Genomic DNA, 18,199 nt, shown 5'->3' on the forward strand with positions numbered 1-18,199 from the left:
GTCCTGGTTGGAGCACGCGGTCTGGCCAATGCCACCCCCGGTTTCCCGAGCGCCTAGAAAGCTAGTCGCAATAGTTGAGCAGATATGCGCATAGTTATCATGCAAACAGCCACTTGTCTGGCCACATATAATCACGCACTTCCATCGCACTGCCAAGCGTTGAGGGTATCCTGGCTGTTGTTTCTTGGAGCATTGGCGGCAACGGATTTCATCTCCACCACCGTCACCCCAGCCTGACCCTCCACTCGCTTGCAATCTGTTTCTTTGTCTTGTAAAATCAGCCGGTGGACTCGTCATCGCCAAGAGACAGGGTTGATCAGGCTCAGAATTACTGAAACAGTGGTTGCCGTCTCATGTCAAGGACGGAGTATCTATGCAATGGCGCCAGAACCGCCCACAACCATCGCCATCCTCTATAGTTAAGAGGCATACAATCGTTCCAAACTCACATTCTCACCTTACCTTCTCCTTCTATTCTCTCCTACTCCCCCTGTCATGTCCGACCAACTCCCCGACACCCCGGCCTGCGAGGCCTACAATGCCACCCTCAACCCAGGCAGCTACGGCTATCAACCCAGTCTCAGCTGGGGCATCGTCTTTACCCTCCTGTTCACTATCATCGCGACCGGTCACCTCTACCACATGCTGCGCACCCGCGCCTTCTGGACCTTCGTCTTCATCGTCGGCGCCATCCTCGAGATAATCGGCTGGGTAGGGCGCACAATCAGCTGGCGCTGCCCCTACTCACGGACAACATTCCTCATGCAAACCGCCACTCTGATCATGGGTATACCCCCCTCTTTTCTCTCAATCAACAATATACCCGTCTAACTAGAACGAACAGGCCCCTCCTGGACCCAAGCCGGAATCTACGTAACCCTCTGGGTCCTCATCCGCTCCTTGGGGCGCCACACCTCCCCATTCCCCCCAAAGACCTACCTGCTCGTCTGCTTCATCATCGACGTCGTCTGCCTCACCACGCAAGCCATCGGCGGCGGGCTGGCGGGAGGCGCCTACAGCTCCGGAAATTCCACGCAACCAGGCACAACAACGATGATCGTCGGCGTGATCGCGCAGCTCGCGGCCGCCGTGATCTTCTCGTTTCTGTTGTCCTTTGTCCTCTGGCGCGGCCGTGACGGGCTAGCGAGGAATAGACCGCTGACGCTGATGGCCAGCGCGACGGTGTTCGCGACGCTGATGATGATTATGCGCAATGTGTATCGCTCGATTGAGCTGAGTGAGGGGTGGAGGGGGTATTTGATTACCCATGAAAGGTATGTCCTTGCGCTGGATGCGTTGCCGATGGTGCTGAGTATGGGGGTTTATGTTGTGTTTCATCCGGGGAGGGAGTTTGGGAGGGATGGGCAGAGGGATAGCGAGGTGGAGTTGAGGGAGGATGGGTTTGGGGAGGGAGAGGGGGCTGGGGGGAATTCGAAGCTGGAGGCTGTGCAGCGGTTTATGAAGTTGCAGTAGAGAGAGATAGCAGTTGGCTGAAGGAAGGAGGCTTTGGTGTCGGGTGTGGTACAGGGGGTTGCTGGTTATTGAGAAGGTTGTCTGCCCATGGTCATTTTTCAAGACCTGTGAGTGGTAGCTAGCTACCTAGATTATATCCGTGTCTAGAATACTATGAGCTGGTCTCGTTGTCTCTATGCGAACTTGTTCTATCTGTCCATGGCATTTTATCTGGTGGGTTGGATATGATCCCTTGTCCCATTCCGCTCTTACCCTGGAGTCTGATACTATCAAAATACTCCTGCCTCTCATGCCCTCTCTTCATTCCTACCACCGGTTCCACCACTTCTATTGAGACCCGCAACATCCTCCCCACTCCGATTCGCAGCATTCGCATTCGCAGCTTTGACAGCCTCCAACATCCTCTCCACCCCACCCCCCCTCCTCCAAACCCATCCCAGCAGCGCACAGACAAGCACATTCGCACCCGTAAACGCAATCATCACCTGAAATCCCTTATTATATCCCTGGCCATACAGGGTCCTGACAGCATCTTGGTTATTGGTTGACAATGTCCCCGCCGCTTCCGCCCAGGACGCACGAACGCGAGCGACTTCATCACCTGTTAGGAAGGAGGAAAGATTATTGCTAAGCTGCGTGCTTAGCATCGCCGTGCTTATAGCGAGACCCACGCATCCCCCGAGCGCGCGGAGCATGTTCATTGCGCCTGTCGCGGAGGCTAAAGAATCCAACATGGTCAGCATCGATTATAGCCAACACCGAGGTTTGGTGTGGATAGAGGAAAGCAACATACCCGTGTCGCTGGGTGGGAAGAGAATCTTCAACGCAAAATACTGTGCCGTCGAAACACCCCCAAGCCCCGCGCCCATGATAACTTGGAAGCCAAACTGTCTGTTTGCCACATTTCTCCCCGTGTCCAGATCCGAGAGACAGGCTGTTGCTGTGAGCATTAAGACTGTACCGACGAGGAAAACATGCATTGTCCACTGTGGTTTCTTGCCGAGCACCATTCCTGCGACCAGCGAGAAAAATGGTAGGCAGAGGGTGAGGGCTAGAAGGAGGACACCCGAGCGTGCGGCGGAGACGGCGTTGACGGACTGGAAGCGTTGTGGGAGGGTTATGATCGAGGTGTAGAAAGCGAAGCCGGTCAGGAATATTGTCCTATCGGTTCCGTTCATGTTAGCTGAGTCAGTACAGGCGAGTTGAGGGAACCTCATGAATATGACTTACGCAAGGAACAATCCCTGTAGTGGATCTCTGAGAAACCGAATGGGGAAGATAGACTCCTGCGCAGAGGTTTTCTTTGCCGCTCGGTAATCGACCCAGCTCTCGTAGGCGAGGAAGAGAACGAGCGCGACGAAACCGGCAGTCAACGTGCCGATAATCACGCTGCTAGACCATGTGTGGTGCGAGCCGCCTTCTTCAAGGGCAAAGAGAAGGGGTATAAGCCAGCCGACCGAGAGAATGGCGCCGATTGTATCTAGTCTCGCCAGCGTCTGGCGGTTTGCGGTCGGGATTGAAGTGCCTGGCATGGCGAGCGCGAGAATGACAATTGCGAGGGCGCCGAGCGGGATACTGAACAGAGACTGTCAGAATCGGAACGATCTGAAACTTCGGGTCCAAGGGAAATAGTGTCATGAGAACGCACTTGATGTAGAAAATCCATCGCCACGTCGTATTATCCACGATAAGACCTCCCAACAACGGACCGAGCAGATTGGAAAGCGCAAACACGGAGCTAATGATACCAGAGTAGAGGCCGGATTTCTCCAGCGAAATGAGCTGGAGGATTGCGACGAAGACGAGACAATAGAGCCCTGATGCCCCAATTCCCTGTAGTGCGCGGAACACGATACTGTTTTGTCAGTTTGTAATCCAAGATCTGGAAAGGAGTCATACAGTTGCTCGATGGTTTGTGCTACCGCACAGGCGATTGAGAAGACGAGGAACGCGACATTAGATATGAGTAGTAGCGGCTTGAGACCAACAAGGTCGCTGAGCTTGGCGAGGATGAGAACGAAGGCTGGTCTGTTAGCACTAGACCATAACACGCAGCGGGTCATTCACCATTGTATGTTAAGAGGTAGGCTGTCACGATCCAGCTCGACTGGCTGCTACCATGAAGGTCGTTCGAGATGGCAAAGACAGAGGTCGATATGATAGTGCTGTCGATCGAAGACAGGAAAAGCGATATCCATAAGCTAACAATTGTTAGAACAAGCCCTGCGAGGCTGGAAGTCGAGTGAAAGTACCCTAGAACAATGATGTTCGTGCGCAGCGCGCTCAACGCTGGAGGACTGGCTGGGCTGGGCTGGCCGGCGTCGCTCGATTCGCTGGGTTCGCTGGGCTCGCTACTGGGCGTCTCCTTTGCGACAGCCATGGCAATTAGTCGTGATAGAAGACATGCACCGGATAGCAACTTAAGAATGTCGATCGATGGTTTCAGGCAGCAAATGTGTGGACGCCGAGAGGCGCCACCGAGGGTTCGGTGAGAGACTGTTCGTTGACAGAGAGGGGCTTCTTTACAAGCAGCCACCCGCCCCGTGTCTTTGACGAGGTCAGAAACGCCAGGAATCGTATTATTCTCAGCAAGCGAGTTCAAAGAAAAATGACCGTCACTACACTCCCCACCACGCAGACGGCAGTTGTTGCTCGCAAGGGCCACTATGCGATCGTGGCCAACGCGCCCATCCCACCTCTCGAGCCCGACTCCATCCTCATCCGCACCGAAGCCGTAGCCATTAACCCCGTTGATCTCAACACCGTGACAAATTTCGACTACGATGGCACCACGGGCGGGTTCGACGTGGCAGGAACTGTGGTTGCGGTTGGCCGCGAAGTCGACAATGGACTCCACGAGGGCGATCGGGTCGGCGCGACAGTGCATGGCATGAACAGCCTCCGACCCGCCGATGGTGCATTTGCCCAATACGTCGTGACACCCGCCGACCTTGCAATCAAAATCCCCGCCGATACGCCGATCGAGTCGGCGGCTACGCTCCCAGTCGGCGTTGGCACAGTGGGGCTAGCCCTCCGGTCGCTGGGGCTAGACAGCGCCACAACGACAAGCCCTAACAAAGCCCTTGTCCTGGTGCATGGGGGCAGCACCGCGACAGGTACCTTGGCCATTCAATTCCTGCGCCACGCGGGACACCGTCCGATTGCAACCTCCTCCCCGGCCAACTTCGACCTTGTGCGCGGGGCTGGCGCCGAGGAGGTCTTCGACTACCGGTCTCCAACATGCACGGCCGATGTTCGTGCTTACACTCGGAACAGCCTGCGGTTCGTGCTCGACTGCGTATCTGAGACAACGGCCATGGAGTTCTCCTATGCTTGCATCGGCCGTGCAGGAGGCCGGTATACAGCCCTGCATCCGTTCTCCTCGCGCGTCGCAGCATCCCGACCCACCGTCAAGGCTGACTGGGTGTTCCAGCCCGCATTGTTTGGTCGTGATGTTGCCTGGCCCGCTCCATTCGGCCGCCCAGGCGACCCAGAGCTGAGGCAATTTGCGAAGCGATTCTATCGACAGGCACAGGAGCTATTGGAGAAGGGCGAGCTGCGTCCCCATCCAATCAGCCTTTCGTCACACGGCTTTCCTGGTGTCTTGGCTGCGGTAGACCGGCTGCGCCAGGGGGGTGTCTCGGGGATTAAGCTTGTCTGCAGGATCTCACACGCAGAATCCCACGTTTAGCTAGACACATAGTGGAGCTTGTTGGTGAGCTGCCTGTGCCAATATACCTTTCTCCAATAAACGTGAGTCGCTTCGCATCGCGTCCTCAACCCCTCGCAATATCGCCATATACTAGCACCAAGTAGTGTATCACGATCGGTCGAGAGATATCTCGGCGGTTGAGTAAAGGAGCTGAGATCGGGAGCAACAATGGCCCCCACTGGACGCCCAGCACCGATCCTTGGGATAGCAGCTTGCTCCAGAGCTTCGTAGTATAGATATAAGATAGCTGGAGTATAGACACAGAGAAGAAGCAGGGAAGTTGTCTCTCTCGTAGTCAACACCCAGATCTAATCACCCTTCAACAATGGCACCAACTCTCAACGAACCAATCGCCATCGTGGGTAGCGGATGCCGCTTCCCTGGTGAGGCTCGGAGCCCGTCAAGGCTCTGGAATCTCCTGCGCGAGCCCCGCGATTGCCTGAGTGAGATCCCCAAGGACCGCTTCAACTGGGAGGGCTATCACTACCCTGAAGGCTCTCACCATGGTAGCAGCAACACCAAGTACACCCACTTTCTGAAGGAGGACATCCGCCGGTTCGACCCGCATTTCTTCAATATCCAGCCCGGCGAGGCTGACGCTATTGATCCGCAGCAGCGACTGCTGCTTGAGACTGTGTATGAGGGACTGGAGTCAGCTGGTCTGACGATTGAGGGCTTGCAGGGGTCCTCGACTGCGGTCTATGTGGGTATGATGGGATGTGACTATGCTGATGTGATCCAGAGAGATGTTGACTGCACGCCAACCTATGCGGGCACTGGTACGGCACGGAGTATTCACTCCAACCGTATCTCGTACTTTTTCGACTGGCATGGACCTTCAATGACCATTGACACGGCTTGTTCGTCCAGTATGATGGCCATTCATTTGGCCGCTCAGTCTCTACGCAATGGAGACTCCCGTGTGGCAGTCGCCTGTGGTGCCAGTTTAATTATCGGACCTCGTAAGTTGTGCGAACATTTGCGTGCTTGACGATTCTGATGCCTTTAGACAACTATGTCGTCCTCAGTAATTTGAACATGATTGCAACAGATGGTCGTGCGAAGATGTGGGATGCCAGCGCGAACGGATACGCGCGAGGTGAAGGTGTTGGAGCTGTCATTCTCAAGACGCTCAGTGCTGCTGAAGCGGATGGTGATCACATTGAGTGCATTATTCGCGAGACCAGCGTCAACCAGGACGGACGTACTCGCGGTATCACCATGCCTAGCAGTACTGCACAGGCCGACCTCATCAGACAGACATACGAACGCGCTGGGCTGAACCTTCTCAACCGTGCTGACAGACCACAGTACTTTGAAGCTCACGGGACGGGGACGATGGTTGGCGACCCTCGCGAGGCGGAAGCTGTCAATGACGCCTTTTTCGTCTCCAGCAAGGACCTCACCGCCGACGACACCATCTACATTGGCTCCATCAAGACCGTCATTGGACACACCGAGGGAGCTGCTGGTCTTGCTGGTGTTTTGAAGGCTTCGCTGGCCCTCCAGCACGGATATATCCCTCCTAATCTGCTCTTTAGTGAATTGAGCCCCGCGGTCGCTCCTTTCGCCAAACACCTGCAGTTGGCCACTGCACTCACTCCCTGGCCAAAGCTCCCCGAGGGTGTGCCTCGACGAGCCAGTGTCAACAGTTTTGGTGAGTCAACGTCAATATTGCCTTGCTCGATCATACTAACACTTCCACAGGTTTCGGAGGAAGCAACGGTCACGCCATTCTCGAAGCCTACGAACGTCCCCAGAAAATCAAGAGCTCGTCAAACCTTGTCGCAACTCCCTTTGTCTTCTCTGCCAACTCCGAACGCACGTTGGGAACCATCCTGGAGAACTTCGTCGATTACCTTCAGAACAACCCCACTGCCGACTTGCGCGACATTGCCTGGACCCTGCAGCACAAGCGTTCCACATTCGGTGTCCGCACCGCCATCTCGGCTCGAAACACAGATGATCTGCTATCGAAAGTCCAGCAGAAGCTCACTGCTACAGAAGACAATGGCAAGCCCCAAGTTGGAATCAAGTCGCAAGCCAAGCATGACGCTCGTATCCTGGGTGATTTCACCGGCCAAGGTGCCCAATGGGCCGGTATGGGACGTGAGATCCTGCGCGCCTCGTCTGTTGCTCGCGAGACTGTCAAAAGACTAGACGAGGCATTGGCACAGCTGCCTCAAGAAGATCGTCCTGCGTGGACCATCGAGGAGGAGCTGTCCAAAGACCAGGACACCAGCCGCATTGGGGAGGCCGCCCTCTCCCAGCCACTATGTACCGCACTTCAGATCTTGCTGGTTGACATGTTGACCGCTGCCGGACTTCGATTTTCCGCCGTTGTTGGTCACTCTTCTGGCGAAATTGGCGCTGCATACACAGCCAAGTTCATCACTGCAGTTGATGCAATCAGAATTGCATACTACCGTGGTCTATACGCAAAGCTAGCGGGGGGCAAGGACGGACAGAAGGGATCGATGATGGCAGTTGGCACATCCATCGAGGATGCCCGCGAGCTGACCTCATTGCCTGACTTTGAAGGTCGCCTTGCCGTAGCTGCAGTCAACTCCTCCACCAGTCTTACCCTTTCTGGAGACCGAGATGCCATTGAAGAAGCCAAAGCCATCTTCGATGAAGAGAAGAAATTTGCCCGCGTCCTCAAGGTTGACACTGCATACCACTCACACCACATGCAACCCTGTGCTCAGTCCTATCTTTCAGCTCTGGAGGCATGTCAGATCAAACCGGCCACACCCGATGCGAGTGCTCCGGTCTGGTTCTCTAGTGTGCATGATGGCAAGCTTGTTTCAGCTGGTGCAGATCTCGCTGGCTCATACTGGGTGGCAAATATGACCCAGCCCGTGCTCTTCTCGACAGCACTTGAGGCGGCTTTGACTGAGCATGTCTCACTTGACCTAGCCCTCGAGATCGGGCCTCACCCTGCTCTGCAGGCCCCTGCACTTCAAACCATTCAGGACGTAAAGGGAGCCAATATCCCCTACACTGGAGTCCTCAGCCGCGGTAAGAATGATCTCGAGATATTCTCCGATGCCCTCGGTTTTGTGTGGACACACTCGGAGCGGAACACGGTCGCATTCAGTAGCTACGACCAGCAGTTCTTCCCGACCGACTCAAAACCGTCATTTGTCAAGGACCTTCCTGGCTACCCTTGGGACCATGAGCGATCCTACTGGTTCGAGTCTCGTACCGAGAAATCCCAGCGATATCGCCATGGTCCAGTTCATAAACTCCTTGGTGTGCCCTACGGCGACACCACTGACACTGAGGTTAAATGGCGAAACTTCCTTATTCCCAAGGAGATCCCTTGGTTGTCGAATCACCAGCTACAAGGCCAGGCTGTCTTCCCAGCAGCTGCCTCTGCAGCGATGGCTTGGGAGGCTGCGCTCCTGGAGGTTGCCGGCCAGCCTGTGCAATTGATCGAGGTTGAGAACTTGGTCATTCACCAGGCCATCTCATTCAAGAACGAGACCACCAGTGTTGAGGCTGTCCTAACTCTAAGCGATATCAAGCATCCAAGCAAGGATTCCGGAACAGGCACTTTCACTGCCCAGTGGACTGTGCATTCCCCGCCGACTCCAGATTCTGAGAAGTTGGCCCTAATCGCGAGTGGTTCCATCTCACTCCTACTTGGTGCTCCGACCGCAGAGGTGCTTCCAGTTCGTGGGCCCGAGCCAGCTAACATGGTCGATATTGATGTAGACCACTTCTACGGAGCTCTCTCTGACCTTGGCTACGGCTACACCGGTCCCTTCCAGTCCATGACGACCCTCCGTCGCAAGCTCAACTACTCTTCGGGTACCTTCGAGGCTCCGGCTTCCGACCATCTGATTCATCCAGCTATATTGGATCTGGCTTTCCAGGCTCTCTTTGCTGCCGTCAGCTACCCTGGAGATGGCGGCCTGTGGAGTTTGCATGTGCCGACCTCCATTCGTGGTATCAGAGTCAACCCGTACCATGCCAAGTCAACCGATGGCCTGGAACTCGATCTCTCCTTTGATGCTAACCTTGCAGAATCCTCATCCAAGGGAACTGTCGGTGACGTTGTGATTTTTGCGCAAGACGGTCAGAACGGCCTTCTCCAAGTTGAAGGTGTCTCCTCCGTGCCCTTTACCAAGGCAACCCGCAAGGATGACCGGAATATATTCTCGGAGGAGGTTTGGGGTCGCGCGGATCCTGATGGTCCTTCCGTTCTGCTGAACCACCGTGCGACATCTGAGGAAATCGAACGTGCCTACGCTTGCGAGCGGGTCTCCCACTTCTACCTCAAGAAGCTGCGTGAGGAGATCTCAGCATCAGAGGAACGTACCGCAGCCGTCCACCACCAGCGCTTAATGGCATATGCCACGAACTTGGTCTCCGACGTCGCGAGCGGGAAGCGCGAGTACACGCGTCCTGAGTGGGCCAGCGATACTGAAGATGATATTCTGGCCATCTTTGCCCGCTACCCGGATGACATCGATCTCAAAATTATGAAGTCTGTCGGGCAGGCTTATCCTTCTGTTGTTCGGGGACAGTCGAACCCTCTTGAGCATCTCACCAAAGACAACATGCTCAACGAATTCTACACCGAGGGTTTGGGCTTCCAGTTGGCCAACACTTGGGCTGCACGTCTTGTCAAGCAGATTTCCCATCGCCATGCACAGTTGAACATTGTTGAAATTGGTATGCAATCTGTCAGTGCAAACTAGAGATCACTACTAACGAACATAGGTGCTGGTACTGGTGGCGCAACTCAGACAGTGCTTGACCATCTTGGCTCGGCCTTCCAGTCGTACACATACACCGACATCTCCACGGCTTTCTTTGAAAAGGCTCAAGAGCGCTTCAAGAACTACGCTCACAAAATGACCTTCAAGCCATTCGATATGGAGAAACCACCAAGCACCCAGGGCTATGAAGAGCACTCATACGACCTCGTCGTTGCGTCCAACGTCATTCACGCAACAAAGGATATCGGCCTCGCTCTCCGCCATGTCCGTGCCCTTCTTCGCCCCGGAGGCTACTTGGTACTCTTGGAAATTACGGACCAAAAGCCCAGTCGTATGGGCTTTATCATGGGTGGATTGCCTGGTTGGTGGCAGGGTGAGGGCAAGCGCCAGTGGTCGCCCACCATGCCCCCAGCGCAATGGAACAGCTTGCTCCAGAAGACTGGATACTCTGGTATTGACACGATTGCCACTTGCCAGGACAGTCTTCCCTACCCTTTCTCCGTGTCTGTTGCCCAGGCTCTTGACGACCGTGTGACATTCCTTCGCCAGCCGCTGTTCTCTCACGTCGGTGGCGTTGACCTTGGAGATCTGCTGATTATCGGAGGTGCTACTCTCGAGTCCTCCAAGATTGCAACAACTGTGAGCAGGGTCCTCGGCTCTCGCTTTGCCAGTACCTTGACCGTTGAGACCCTGGAAGAACTACACAGCCAGCTCGATGATATCGAGATTCCGCCTACTGTCCTTGTGCTTGTTGATCTTGACGAACCGATCTTCAAGGAGCCAAGCGCGGTCAAGCTGGAGGCTGTCAAGGCTTTATTCCGTGACAGCCGCAATGTTCTTTGGGTGACACAGGGCTCCAAGAGCGCGGACCCTTACGCAAATATGACCATTGGTATGGGGCGGTCCGTCAGCTGTGAGATGCACGAGCTTCGCTTGCAGTTCATCGACGCTGAGTCGGAGGGTGAGGTCGACGCTGGCCGTCTGAGCGAGATGCTACTCCGCCTCCGGGTCACCGATGCTTGGGAGAAGGAAGCTCCTGTAGTTCAACAGATGCTGTGGACTACCGAGCCTGAGCATAGAGTTGTGGATGGGCAGCTCCTCGTCCCGCGTATGTATGAGGAGACTGCGCAGAACGACCGGTACAACTCGAAGCGCCGCCAGATATCGTATGACCTTCCTCTGGACAAGTCCAAGGTCTCCCTTGCCTACTCTTCCGGAACGGGCACATACCGCCTCGTTGATGATGGTCTTCCTGCGGCTTTGGGAGCTGAAGGAACAGTGTCTGTCCGAGTTCTCGCATCCACTCTATCCGCCGTCAAGGTTGATGGTCGCTTCCTGTTCCTGGCTATTGGGGAGAATGTTTCCACTAATGAAACCGTTGTTGCACTTTCTGATACCAACGCCTCCATTGTCAACCTTCCTAAGGACCTTGCTCTGCCTGTTGTCATAGCACCTGGTGCCGAGAAAGGCCTGCTTCTGCGTGTGGCCCATGAGCTGCTCGCGCAAACTATCATCTCTGCAGCTATCGCAGGAAGCGCGATCCTCACCCGCGGTCTCGATGCCGAATTCCTACAGGCCTTGCACAGTGTTGCTGAATTAAACGGAAAGAAGATCCTCACTGTTACCAGCGACGGCAATACGCAGGATTCCACAACAGTCTTCATCCATCCGCTCTCTTTCCAGAACACAATCAAGAGTAAGATCCCCGCAGGAGTTTCCGCTTTTGTGGACTTCTCAGAGTCCGACTCTCTCAACTCCCGTATTACGGCCAGTGTGCCTGCCTTCTCAGCAGTGCTTACCCAAGAGACGATCCTTTCGCCTGTTCCTTCTGCCCGCGTTCCTTCTGCAGATAGTACGCTGCGCGAGATCCTGGCCAAGACTGTTTCGACTGCGCAGGGCTCGTCTCTTGAGAATGCTCTGGTCGAGCAGCTCACACATCCGGTCAAGGACATTTCCCAGTCCAAAATTGGCACAGAGCCCGTCCAGATCGTGGATTGGGCTTCTGCCAAGCGGGTTCCTGTCGACATCGAGCCTGTCGATTCCAGGATCTCCTTCTCGGCTGACAAGACTTACCTGCTCATTGGCCTGACTGCGGACTTGGGTCAGTCTCTTTGCGAGTGGTTTGTTCGACATGGGGCGAGGTACCTTGTCCTTGCTAGTCGTAACCCGCGTGTGGACCAGAAATGGCTTGATAGTTTCAAGGAGTTCGGTGCAACAGTCAAGGTTGTAGCGATGTGGGTTTCCCCTTGCCTTCTGCTCGCTGTTGATATACAATTCTGATACTTCAATAGGGACGTCACAGATAGAGCTGCGCTTCACGCAGGCTACGCCGAGATAACGCGCACTCTACCCCCTATCGCAGGTGTTGCCAATGCTGCTATGGTTCTCCGCGACATCATGTTTTCGAACATGAAACTCGACGATTTGAATCCCACGCTCCGCCCCAAGGTCGACGGTAGCCGATACCTCGACGAGCTCTTTGGCACCCAACCGCTCGAATTCTTCATCCTCTTCTCCTCCCTCGGTCTCATCGTCGGTAACTCCGGGCAGAGCAGTTACACCACCGCAAACGCATTCATGGCCTCCCTCGCAGCCAACAGACGCGCCCGCGGTCTCTCCGCAGCGGTTATGGACATCGGTGCTATTATTGGTGCTGGGTACATCACCCGTGCAGGCCAAATTAAGGCTGCTGACTTGGAAGCTTACGGAGCCTATCCCCTCTCGACCTCCGACTTCCATCAGATGTTTGCGGAGGCAGTGCTGGCCAGTCCCGCAGATTCGGGCCGCAACCCGGAAATTGTTACTGGAATTAGGGCTATTGATCCTATCGTTGATGATCGAGTATCGTGGCGCGCAAATCCGAAGTTCTCGCACTTCTGGCGCACTGAGAAGGAGTTCACTGGTGGTGATGCCGAGGGGAAGAGATCTGTTGCGCCAGTTAAGGTGCAGCTTTTGGATGCCACAACCAAGGTGCAAGCCAAGAGTATTATTCAAGGTATGTAATCTTCTCACCTCCTTATCTGAAGGATGAACTGACAACGTGTAGAATGCTTCTCTGCTCGCTTGGTTGTTCTGCTGCAGCTACATGCTGAGGATATGGATGATCATACTGCCCTTGTTGAGCTGGGTGTCGACTCGCTCGTCGCTGTCGAGGCTCGCTCCTGGTTTACCAAGCAGCTCGGTGTTGATATCCCAGTATTAAGAATTCTCGGTGGTGCCTCGGTCGTTGATCTGGTCGAGGACGCCTTTGAACACCTTGCTCCAGGGCTACTACCTAACGTCAAATCGGACGGTGAGGAGGCCCCTGCTCAGCCGAAGAAAGCGAAACCAGTTACGACGGTCGAGAGTGAATCTTCCGGTCGTAGCTCGCCAGATGTCGAGCTCCTCTCCGAGTCCGTGCCCAGCGTTGAAACAATCACCACGCCGCCGTCCACAGATGGTGAAAAGGATGAAAAGGATGAAGCCGCAGCAAGCGAGAGCGGCAGCGAATTTACCCCTGTTATTGTGCGCACGGAGCCCATGTCCTACGCGCAATCGCGCTTCTGGTTCTTGCGTCACTCTATTGAAGATCCAACAGCATTTAACATTACCTTTACGCACAGCCTTAAGGGTGATGCGCACCCTGACGGCCTTGCAAGGGCTGTTGTGACCGCGGCGCAGCTGCACGAGGGTTTACGAACTGCTTTCTTCGAAAAGGACGGTCAACCGGTACAAGGCATCCTCGAGACATCCCCGTTGTACCTGGAGCGTCGCACGATCCGCTCCGAGGATGAAGTCAAGCCCGATTACGACCGCCTGAACCGCCACGAGTACAATCTCGAGAACGGAAAGACCATGCGAATTGTCCTGCTTGAATTGAACGCTCACATGAGCTACCTTATTGTTGGATACCACCACATCGCCATGGACGGCGCCGGCTTCACTGGTTTCCTGCAGGAGCTTATGCGCATTGGAGGGGGCGAGAAGATGCCCGCCCCAATTCAATACCCTGACTACTCTCGCGATCTGCGAAAGTCTGTGGACAGCGGCAGCCTCAACAAGGAGCTCGCATATTTCAAGAAGCAGTTTGCTGATATTCCTCCTGTTCTTCCTTTGCTGCCGATCGCAAAGACCAAGGTCCGCTCGACGTTGAGGAGCTACGAATTCAGCTCGACCAGCGTACGTATAGAGTCAGTCCTCGTCGCCAGAATCAAGAGACGATGCCGCAACTTCCAGGCGACAGCGTTCCACTTCTACCTTGCTGTCTTCCAGACCCTGCTCTTCCGTCTCCTCGACATTGATGACCTCTCCATTGGGATTGCGGACTCCAACCGCAATGATGCAGAGCTGCACAGGACGATGGGTATCCTGGTTAACCTCCTCCCTCTCCGCTTCAAGTCCAAGCTCTCCAGCACCTTCGGAGAAACTGTCAAGGAGGCCCGCCGCACCGCATACGGAGCACTCGAGAACTCCAAGCTCCCGTTCAATGTTCTGCTTGACAACCTGAATGTGGAAAGATCCTCTACCCACTTCCCCATTTTCCAGGTCTTTATGGACTATCGCCCGGGTATCCAGGAACGCTTGAAGCTCGGCGACGTGGAGGTTCAGCGTCTGGACTGGTCGTATGGCAAGAATGCCTACGACATTAACCTTGATATTATGGAGAACACTGAGGGTAGTGCATTCATAACCATCAATGCTCAGCAGTACCTCTATGGTCAGGAGGAGGTTGAGACCTTGTTGAAGGTGTACATTAACCTCCTCGAAGCGTTCTCTCGCGACCCTGCTCTGCGCTTGAACGAGCCGGCTTTGTTCAACCAGGCCGAAGTCCAAACTGCGATTGACCTTGGACGAGGTAAGTCTACCTCGTGGATTCCTGAACTTTGCTAACATTCTAGGCCCCGAACTACAATCCACCTGGCCCGAGACTCTACCACAGCGTGTGGATGAGATTGCTCTGAAACACACCAATGACCTCGCCGTCAAAGACGGTGAAGGAAGCCAGCTCACCTACGGCGAGCTGACGCAAGAGGTTGCCAAGATTGCCAACGCCCTCATTGAAGCCGGCGTAGCCCCTGGTGAACGCGTTGCGGTCTTCCAGCAGCCAACAACCACAACCATCAGCACGCTGCTAGCCATCCTCCGCGTCGGCGCTGTCTACGTTCCCCTAGATCTTCGCAGCCCTATCCCTCGTCTTAAGGCGGTCGTGCAGGACTGCCAGCCAAAGATTCTTCTTGCGCATAAGGCAACTGCCAAATACGCCACGCCGCTGGCGACCAATGAGACCAAGCTTATCAACGTCTCAACGCTGGTTGACACGGGCGCCTCGCTCGTGTCTAACCGTGCGGTTCCAGAGGCCAATGCAGTGATTTTGTACACCAGTGGCTCTACTGGAACACCCAAGGGGGTGATGCTGCGCCATTCGAGCGTTAAGAATCTTGTCGAGGTTGTCACGAAGCAGTATAACCTTGGCACTGAGACGGTCCTCCAGCAGAGTGCTCTGACCTTTGATCTCTCGCTGAATCAGATTTTTGTGGCTTTGGCGAACGGAGGTACCCTGTTCGTCGTGCCCCAGTCCAAGCGTGGAGATGCAGTTGAGATATCCCAGTTTATCAAGGACGAGGGCGTCACGTATACCCTGGCCACACCATCCGAGTACTCGTACTGGCTTCGCTTTGGTGCAGACTCGCTCAAGACGGCTACCGCTTGGAAACTCGCCTTCAGTCTGGGCGAGGAGCTCAAACCGCGACTAAAGGAGGAATTCCGATCTATTGACCGACCTGACCTACGACTGATCAACACCTATGGACCTGCCGAAATTACGGTGCAGTCGCATGCATGCGAGATCTTCTACCAAAAGGACGATGAGGCTATCCCTGCCGGTGTTGCCCTGCCAAACTATTCCACTTACATTCTCGACAAAGCCTTGAAGCCTGTTCCCGTGGGCATTCCTGGTGAGATTGTTATCGGTGGAGCTGGTGTTGCGCTTGGATACCTCAACCTCGATGACCAGACTAAGGAACGGTTTTTGAAGGACTCCTTGGCGCCGCAGGAGTGGATCGCCAAGGGCTGGAACACCATGTATCGTACTGGGGATCAAGGCCGGCTGCGTGCAGATGGAGCTTTGCTCTTTGAAGGCCGTATCGACGGAAGCACGCAGATCAAGCTCCGCGGCCTCCGAATTGATCTTGCTGAGATTGAGCATGTAATTCTGCAGACTGCATCCCCTGCCCTAGATGAGGCCGTTGTCACTGTTCGTGGTGAGGAAGGCCAGGAATTCCTCGTGGCTCATGTGGTCTTCTCCAGAAACTCTGGCATTGAAGACTCGGAGAGCTACCTCCAGCAAATCCTCAGCCAGCTTACGCTTCCCCAGTACATGATTCCCGCTATGATCATCCCGATCGACCGCATGCCTCTTACCAGCCATAACAAGACTGACCGCAAGGCTGTTTCTGCTATTCCTCTGCCCAAGGGCACCCCTGGTGTAGAGGGAGGCAAGGAGCTGCTGACCCCGCTGGAGACCGAGCTCGTTCGTATCTGGGAGGTTGTTCTTTCAAAAGATCTCTTACACTCCGGTGTTGCATCCCCGAGCCTCAGCTTCTTCCAGGTCGGCGGAAACTCCCTGCTGCTTATCCCCCTGCAGTCCCTCATCAAGGACACCTTCCACGCAACTCTCGCCATGATCGACTTCGCCTCAGCCCACACCGTCAACAAGATGGCGCGTCTCATCGAGACCAGCGCCACGTCCAAAACCATCGACTGGGAAGCTGAGACCGCCATCCCAACCGACCTCGTCCTGCCCAATCTTCCGACCAACGAGACCCCCCGCAAGCGCGTCGGCGAGGACCTCCACATCCTGTATACTGGCGCCACTGGCCACTCTGGCAAATTCATCCTCGAGAAGTTTATCGCTGACCCCCGCATCACTAAGATCTACTTGGTTGCCGTTCGCACCACAGATGAGCACCCCACCCACCCACGCAAGCTCGCCGTCGAATCCGACAAACTCGTCCAATTCCCGGGTAACCTGCTGGAGGAACGCCTTGGTCTCTCAGATGAAGATTTCAACTTCCTCGCCGCCAACACCGACGTAATTCTGCACAGCGCCGCTAACCGCTCCCTGTGGGACAACTACCAAGTCCTTCGCCACCCCAGCGTGATTGCAACGCAGACGCTTGTTGCGCTGGCCGCGCCGCGCCGCATCCCCTTCCACTTCATGTCCTCGGCCGCCATCCACCTCTTCGATAAAGATCAGAAGACTACCCACAACTATCCGGAGACCATCGCCACACACCCACCTCCCATCGATGGTAGCGAGGGCTACCTCGCGTCGAAGTGGGCGGTTGAGAAACTCCTTGAGAATGCCAATGCCCAGTTTAACATTCCTGTCTACTTCCACCGTCCTGGGCCTGTTGGCGACAAACAGACTGTCGACCAGGATACTGTCTTTGCTGAATTCCTCCGTGTCGTCCGTGAGCTCCGCATGCACGTCACCCGCGAGTCTATCAAGGGTCACATTGACCTTATCGTCCTAGCCGAGTTGGCCATTGCACTCAGGGACCAACTCATCGCCTCCACCATCGATCCGGGTTCTGTAGGAAGATACCTCCATCACTATTCGCATGTGCGGGTGCAGATGGGACAGTGGAAGGCTTACATGGACGAACACAACACAACGTTGAAACTGGAGGATGTCGAGTTTGAGCATGCGGTTGAGTGGGTTGGGCGCGCGAAGAAGATCGGATTCCCCTACATGCTTGCAGCGCAGGACTTTGATATGTCTGGTGTTATGAGTACCTTGCCTATTATTCAGAGACGGTAATTTGATATAGTGGTGGGAGGGAACGGGTTTCTTTGGAGTTTAGTATTGCGAGTTGTTTTAGTGATTTTGTGTTTCTATCCAGAGCTGGGATCTGGATTGTTCTGTTTGTATGTTCACGTGTCATGTTAATGAGGATAATCGTTGTGCTGTTTATTGGACACTCTCCCACTGTGATGCGTACCGGATATATAAAGCGGATACTGACACCCTCACCCGACCTATGCAAAAACCTCCTTCACAACCCTGACACATGAAACCAAATCGACATGAGCCTCGGGTGTCTCAAACTTAATGAATGTGTTGAGAATTCATAAAAACCCACTTGACCTCGTCATAACTCTCAGCCCAACGCTCGCCCTGTGCGACCGCTCCACCTCGGCGACCCCGACAGCGAATCGGGAAGCCGAGAGTGCTCCTGATTACGATACTGCGATCGCGCCGATCCCTCACAAACCGAGGCTGATTCCTCTTTGGGTTAATGGG

The 18,199-nt window shown here is 54.9% G+C and overlaps 4 protein-coding genes across 4 annotated transcripts; 3 read left to right on the forward strand and 1 right to left on the reverse strand.

Annotated features, from left to right (window-relative positions):
• The first annotated feature begins 396 nt into the window (after window positions 1-396).
• On the forward strand, window positions 397-1,585 carry BJY04DRAFT_17000 (RTA1 domain-containing protein). Its single transcript, XM_073709206.1, has 2 exons — window positions 397-787; window positions 845-1,585. Exons 1-2 carry the CDS (start codon window positions 496-498, stop codon window positions 1,471-1,473), a joined length of 921 nt encoding a protein of 306 aa, XP_073574105.1. The 5' UTR covers window positions 397-495; the 3' UTR covers window positions 1,474-1,585.
• Window positions 1,406-3,853, reverse strand: BJY04DRAFT_226049 (putative MFS multidrug transporter; the record flags this gene model as incomplete). The annotated part of the gene is made up of 7 exons (XM_073718325.1): window positions 1,406-2,191; window positions 2,267-2,634; window positions 2,704-3,048; window positions 3,122-3,328; window positions 3,373-3,496; window positions 3,541-3,674; window positions 3,726-3,853. The coding sequence occupies 7 exons, from the start codon at window positions 3,851-3,853 to the stop codon at window positions 1,761-1,763; spliced, it is 1,737 nt and encodes a 578-aa protein (XP_073574106.1). The 3' UTR covers window positions 1,406-1,760.
• On the forward strand, window positions 3,810-5,207 carry BJY04DRAFT_17004 (zinc-binding alcohol dehydrogenase family protein). The gene has a single exon (XM_073709208.1). The coding sequence runs from the start codon at window positions 4,082-4,084 to the stop codon at window positions 5,162-5,164; it is 1,083 nt and encodes a 360-aa protein (XP_073574107.1). The 5' UTR covers window positions 3,810-4,081; the 3' UTR covers window positions 5,165-5,207.
• Window positions 5,208-5,510: 303 nt separating this feature from the next.
• On the forward strand, window positions 5,511-17,716 carry BJY04DRAFT_215722 (uncharacterized protein; the record flags this gene model as incomplete). Its single annotated transcript, XM_073715542.1, has 7 exons — window positions 5,511-6,147; window positions 6,195-6,842; window positions 6,893-9,868; window positions 9,917-12,149; window positions 12,207-12,910; window positions 12,962-14,749; window positions 14,793-17,716. 7 exons carry the CDS (start codon window positions 5,511-5,513, stop codon window positions 17,714-17,716), a joined length of 11,910 nt encoding a protein of 3,969 aa, XP_073574108.1.
• Window positions 17,717-18,199: the final 483 nt, after the last annotated feature.

This window comes from Aspergillus karnatakaensis, assembly GCF_047715665.1.
Source record: "Aspergillus karnatakaensis strain CBS 102800 unplaced genomic scaffold BJY04scaffold_11, whole genome shotgun sequence".
Taxonomy (NCBI): domain Eukaryota; kingdom Fungi; phylum Ascomycota; class Eurotiomycetes; order Eurotiales; family Aspergillaceae; genus Aspergillus; species Aspergillus karnatakaensis.

Bases quoted from the DNA above. Each gene is read 5' to 3' on its own strand.
- BJY04DRAFT_17000 (XM_073709206.1), top strand. From the start codon at position 496: ATGTCCGACCAACTCCCCGACACCCCGGCCTGCGAGGCCTACAATGCC. The intron at 788-844 runs GTATACCCCCCT...TAGAACGAACAG, and splicing joins AACCGCCACTCTGATCATGG to GCCCCTCCTGGACCCAAGCC.
- BJY04DRAFT_17004 (XM_073709208.1), top strand. From the start codon at position 4,082: ATGACCGTCACTACACTCCCCACCACGCAGACGGCAGTTGTTGCTCGC.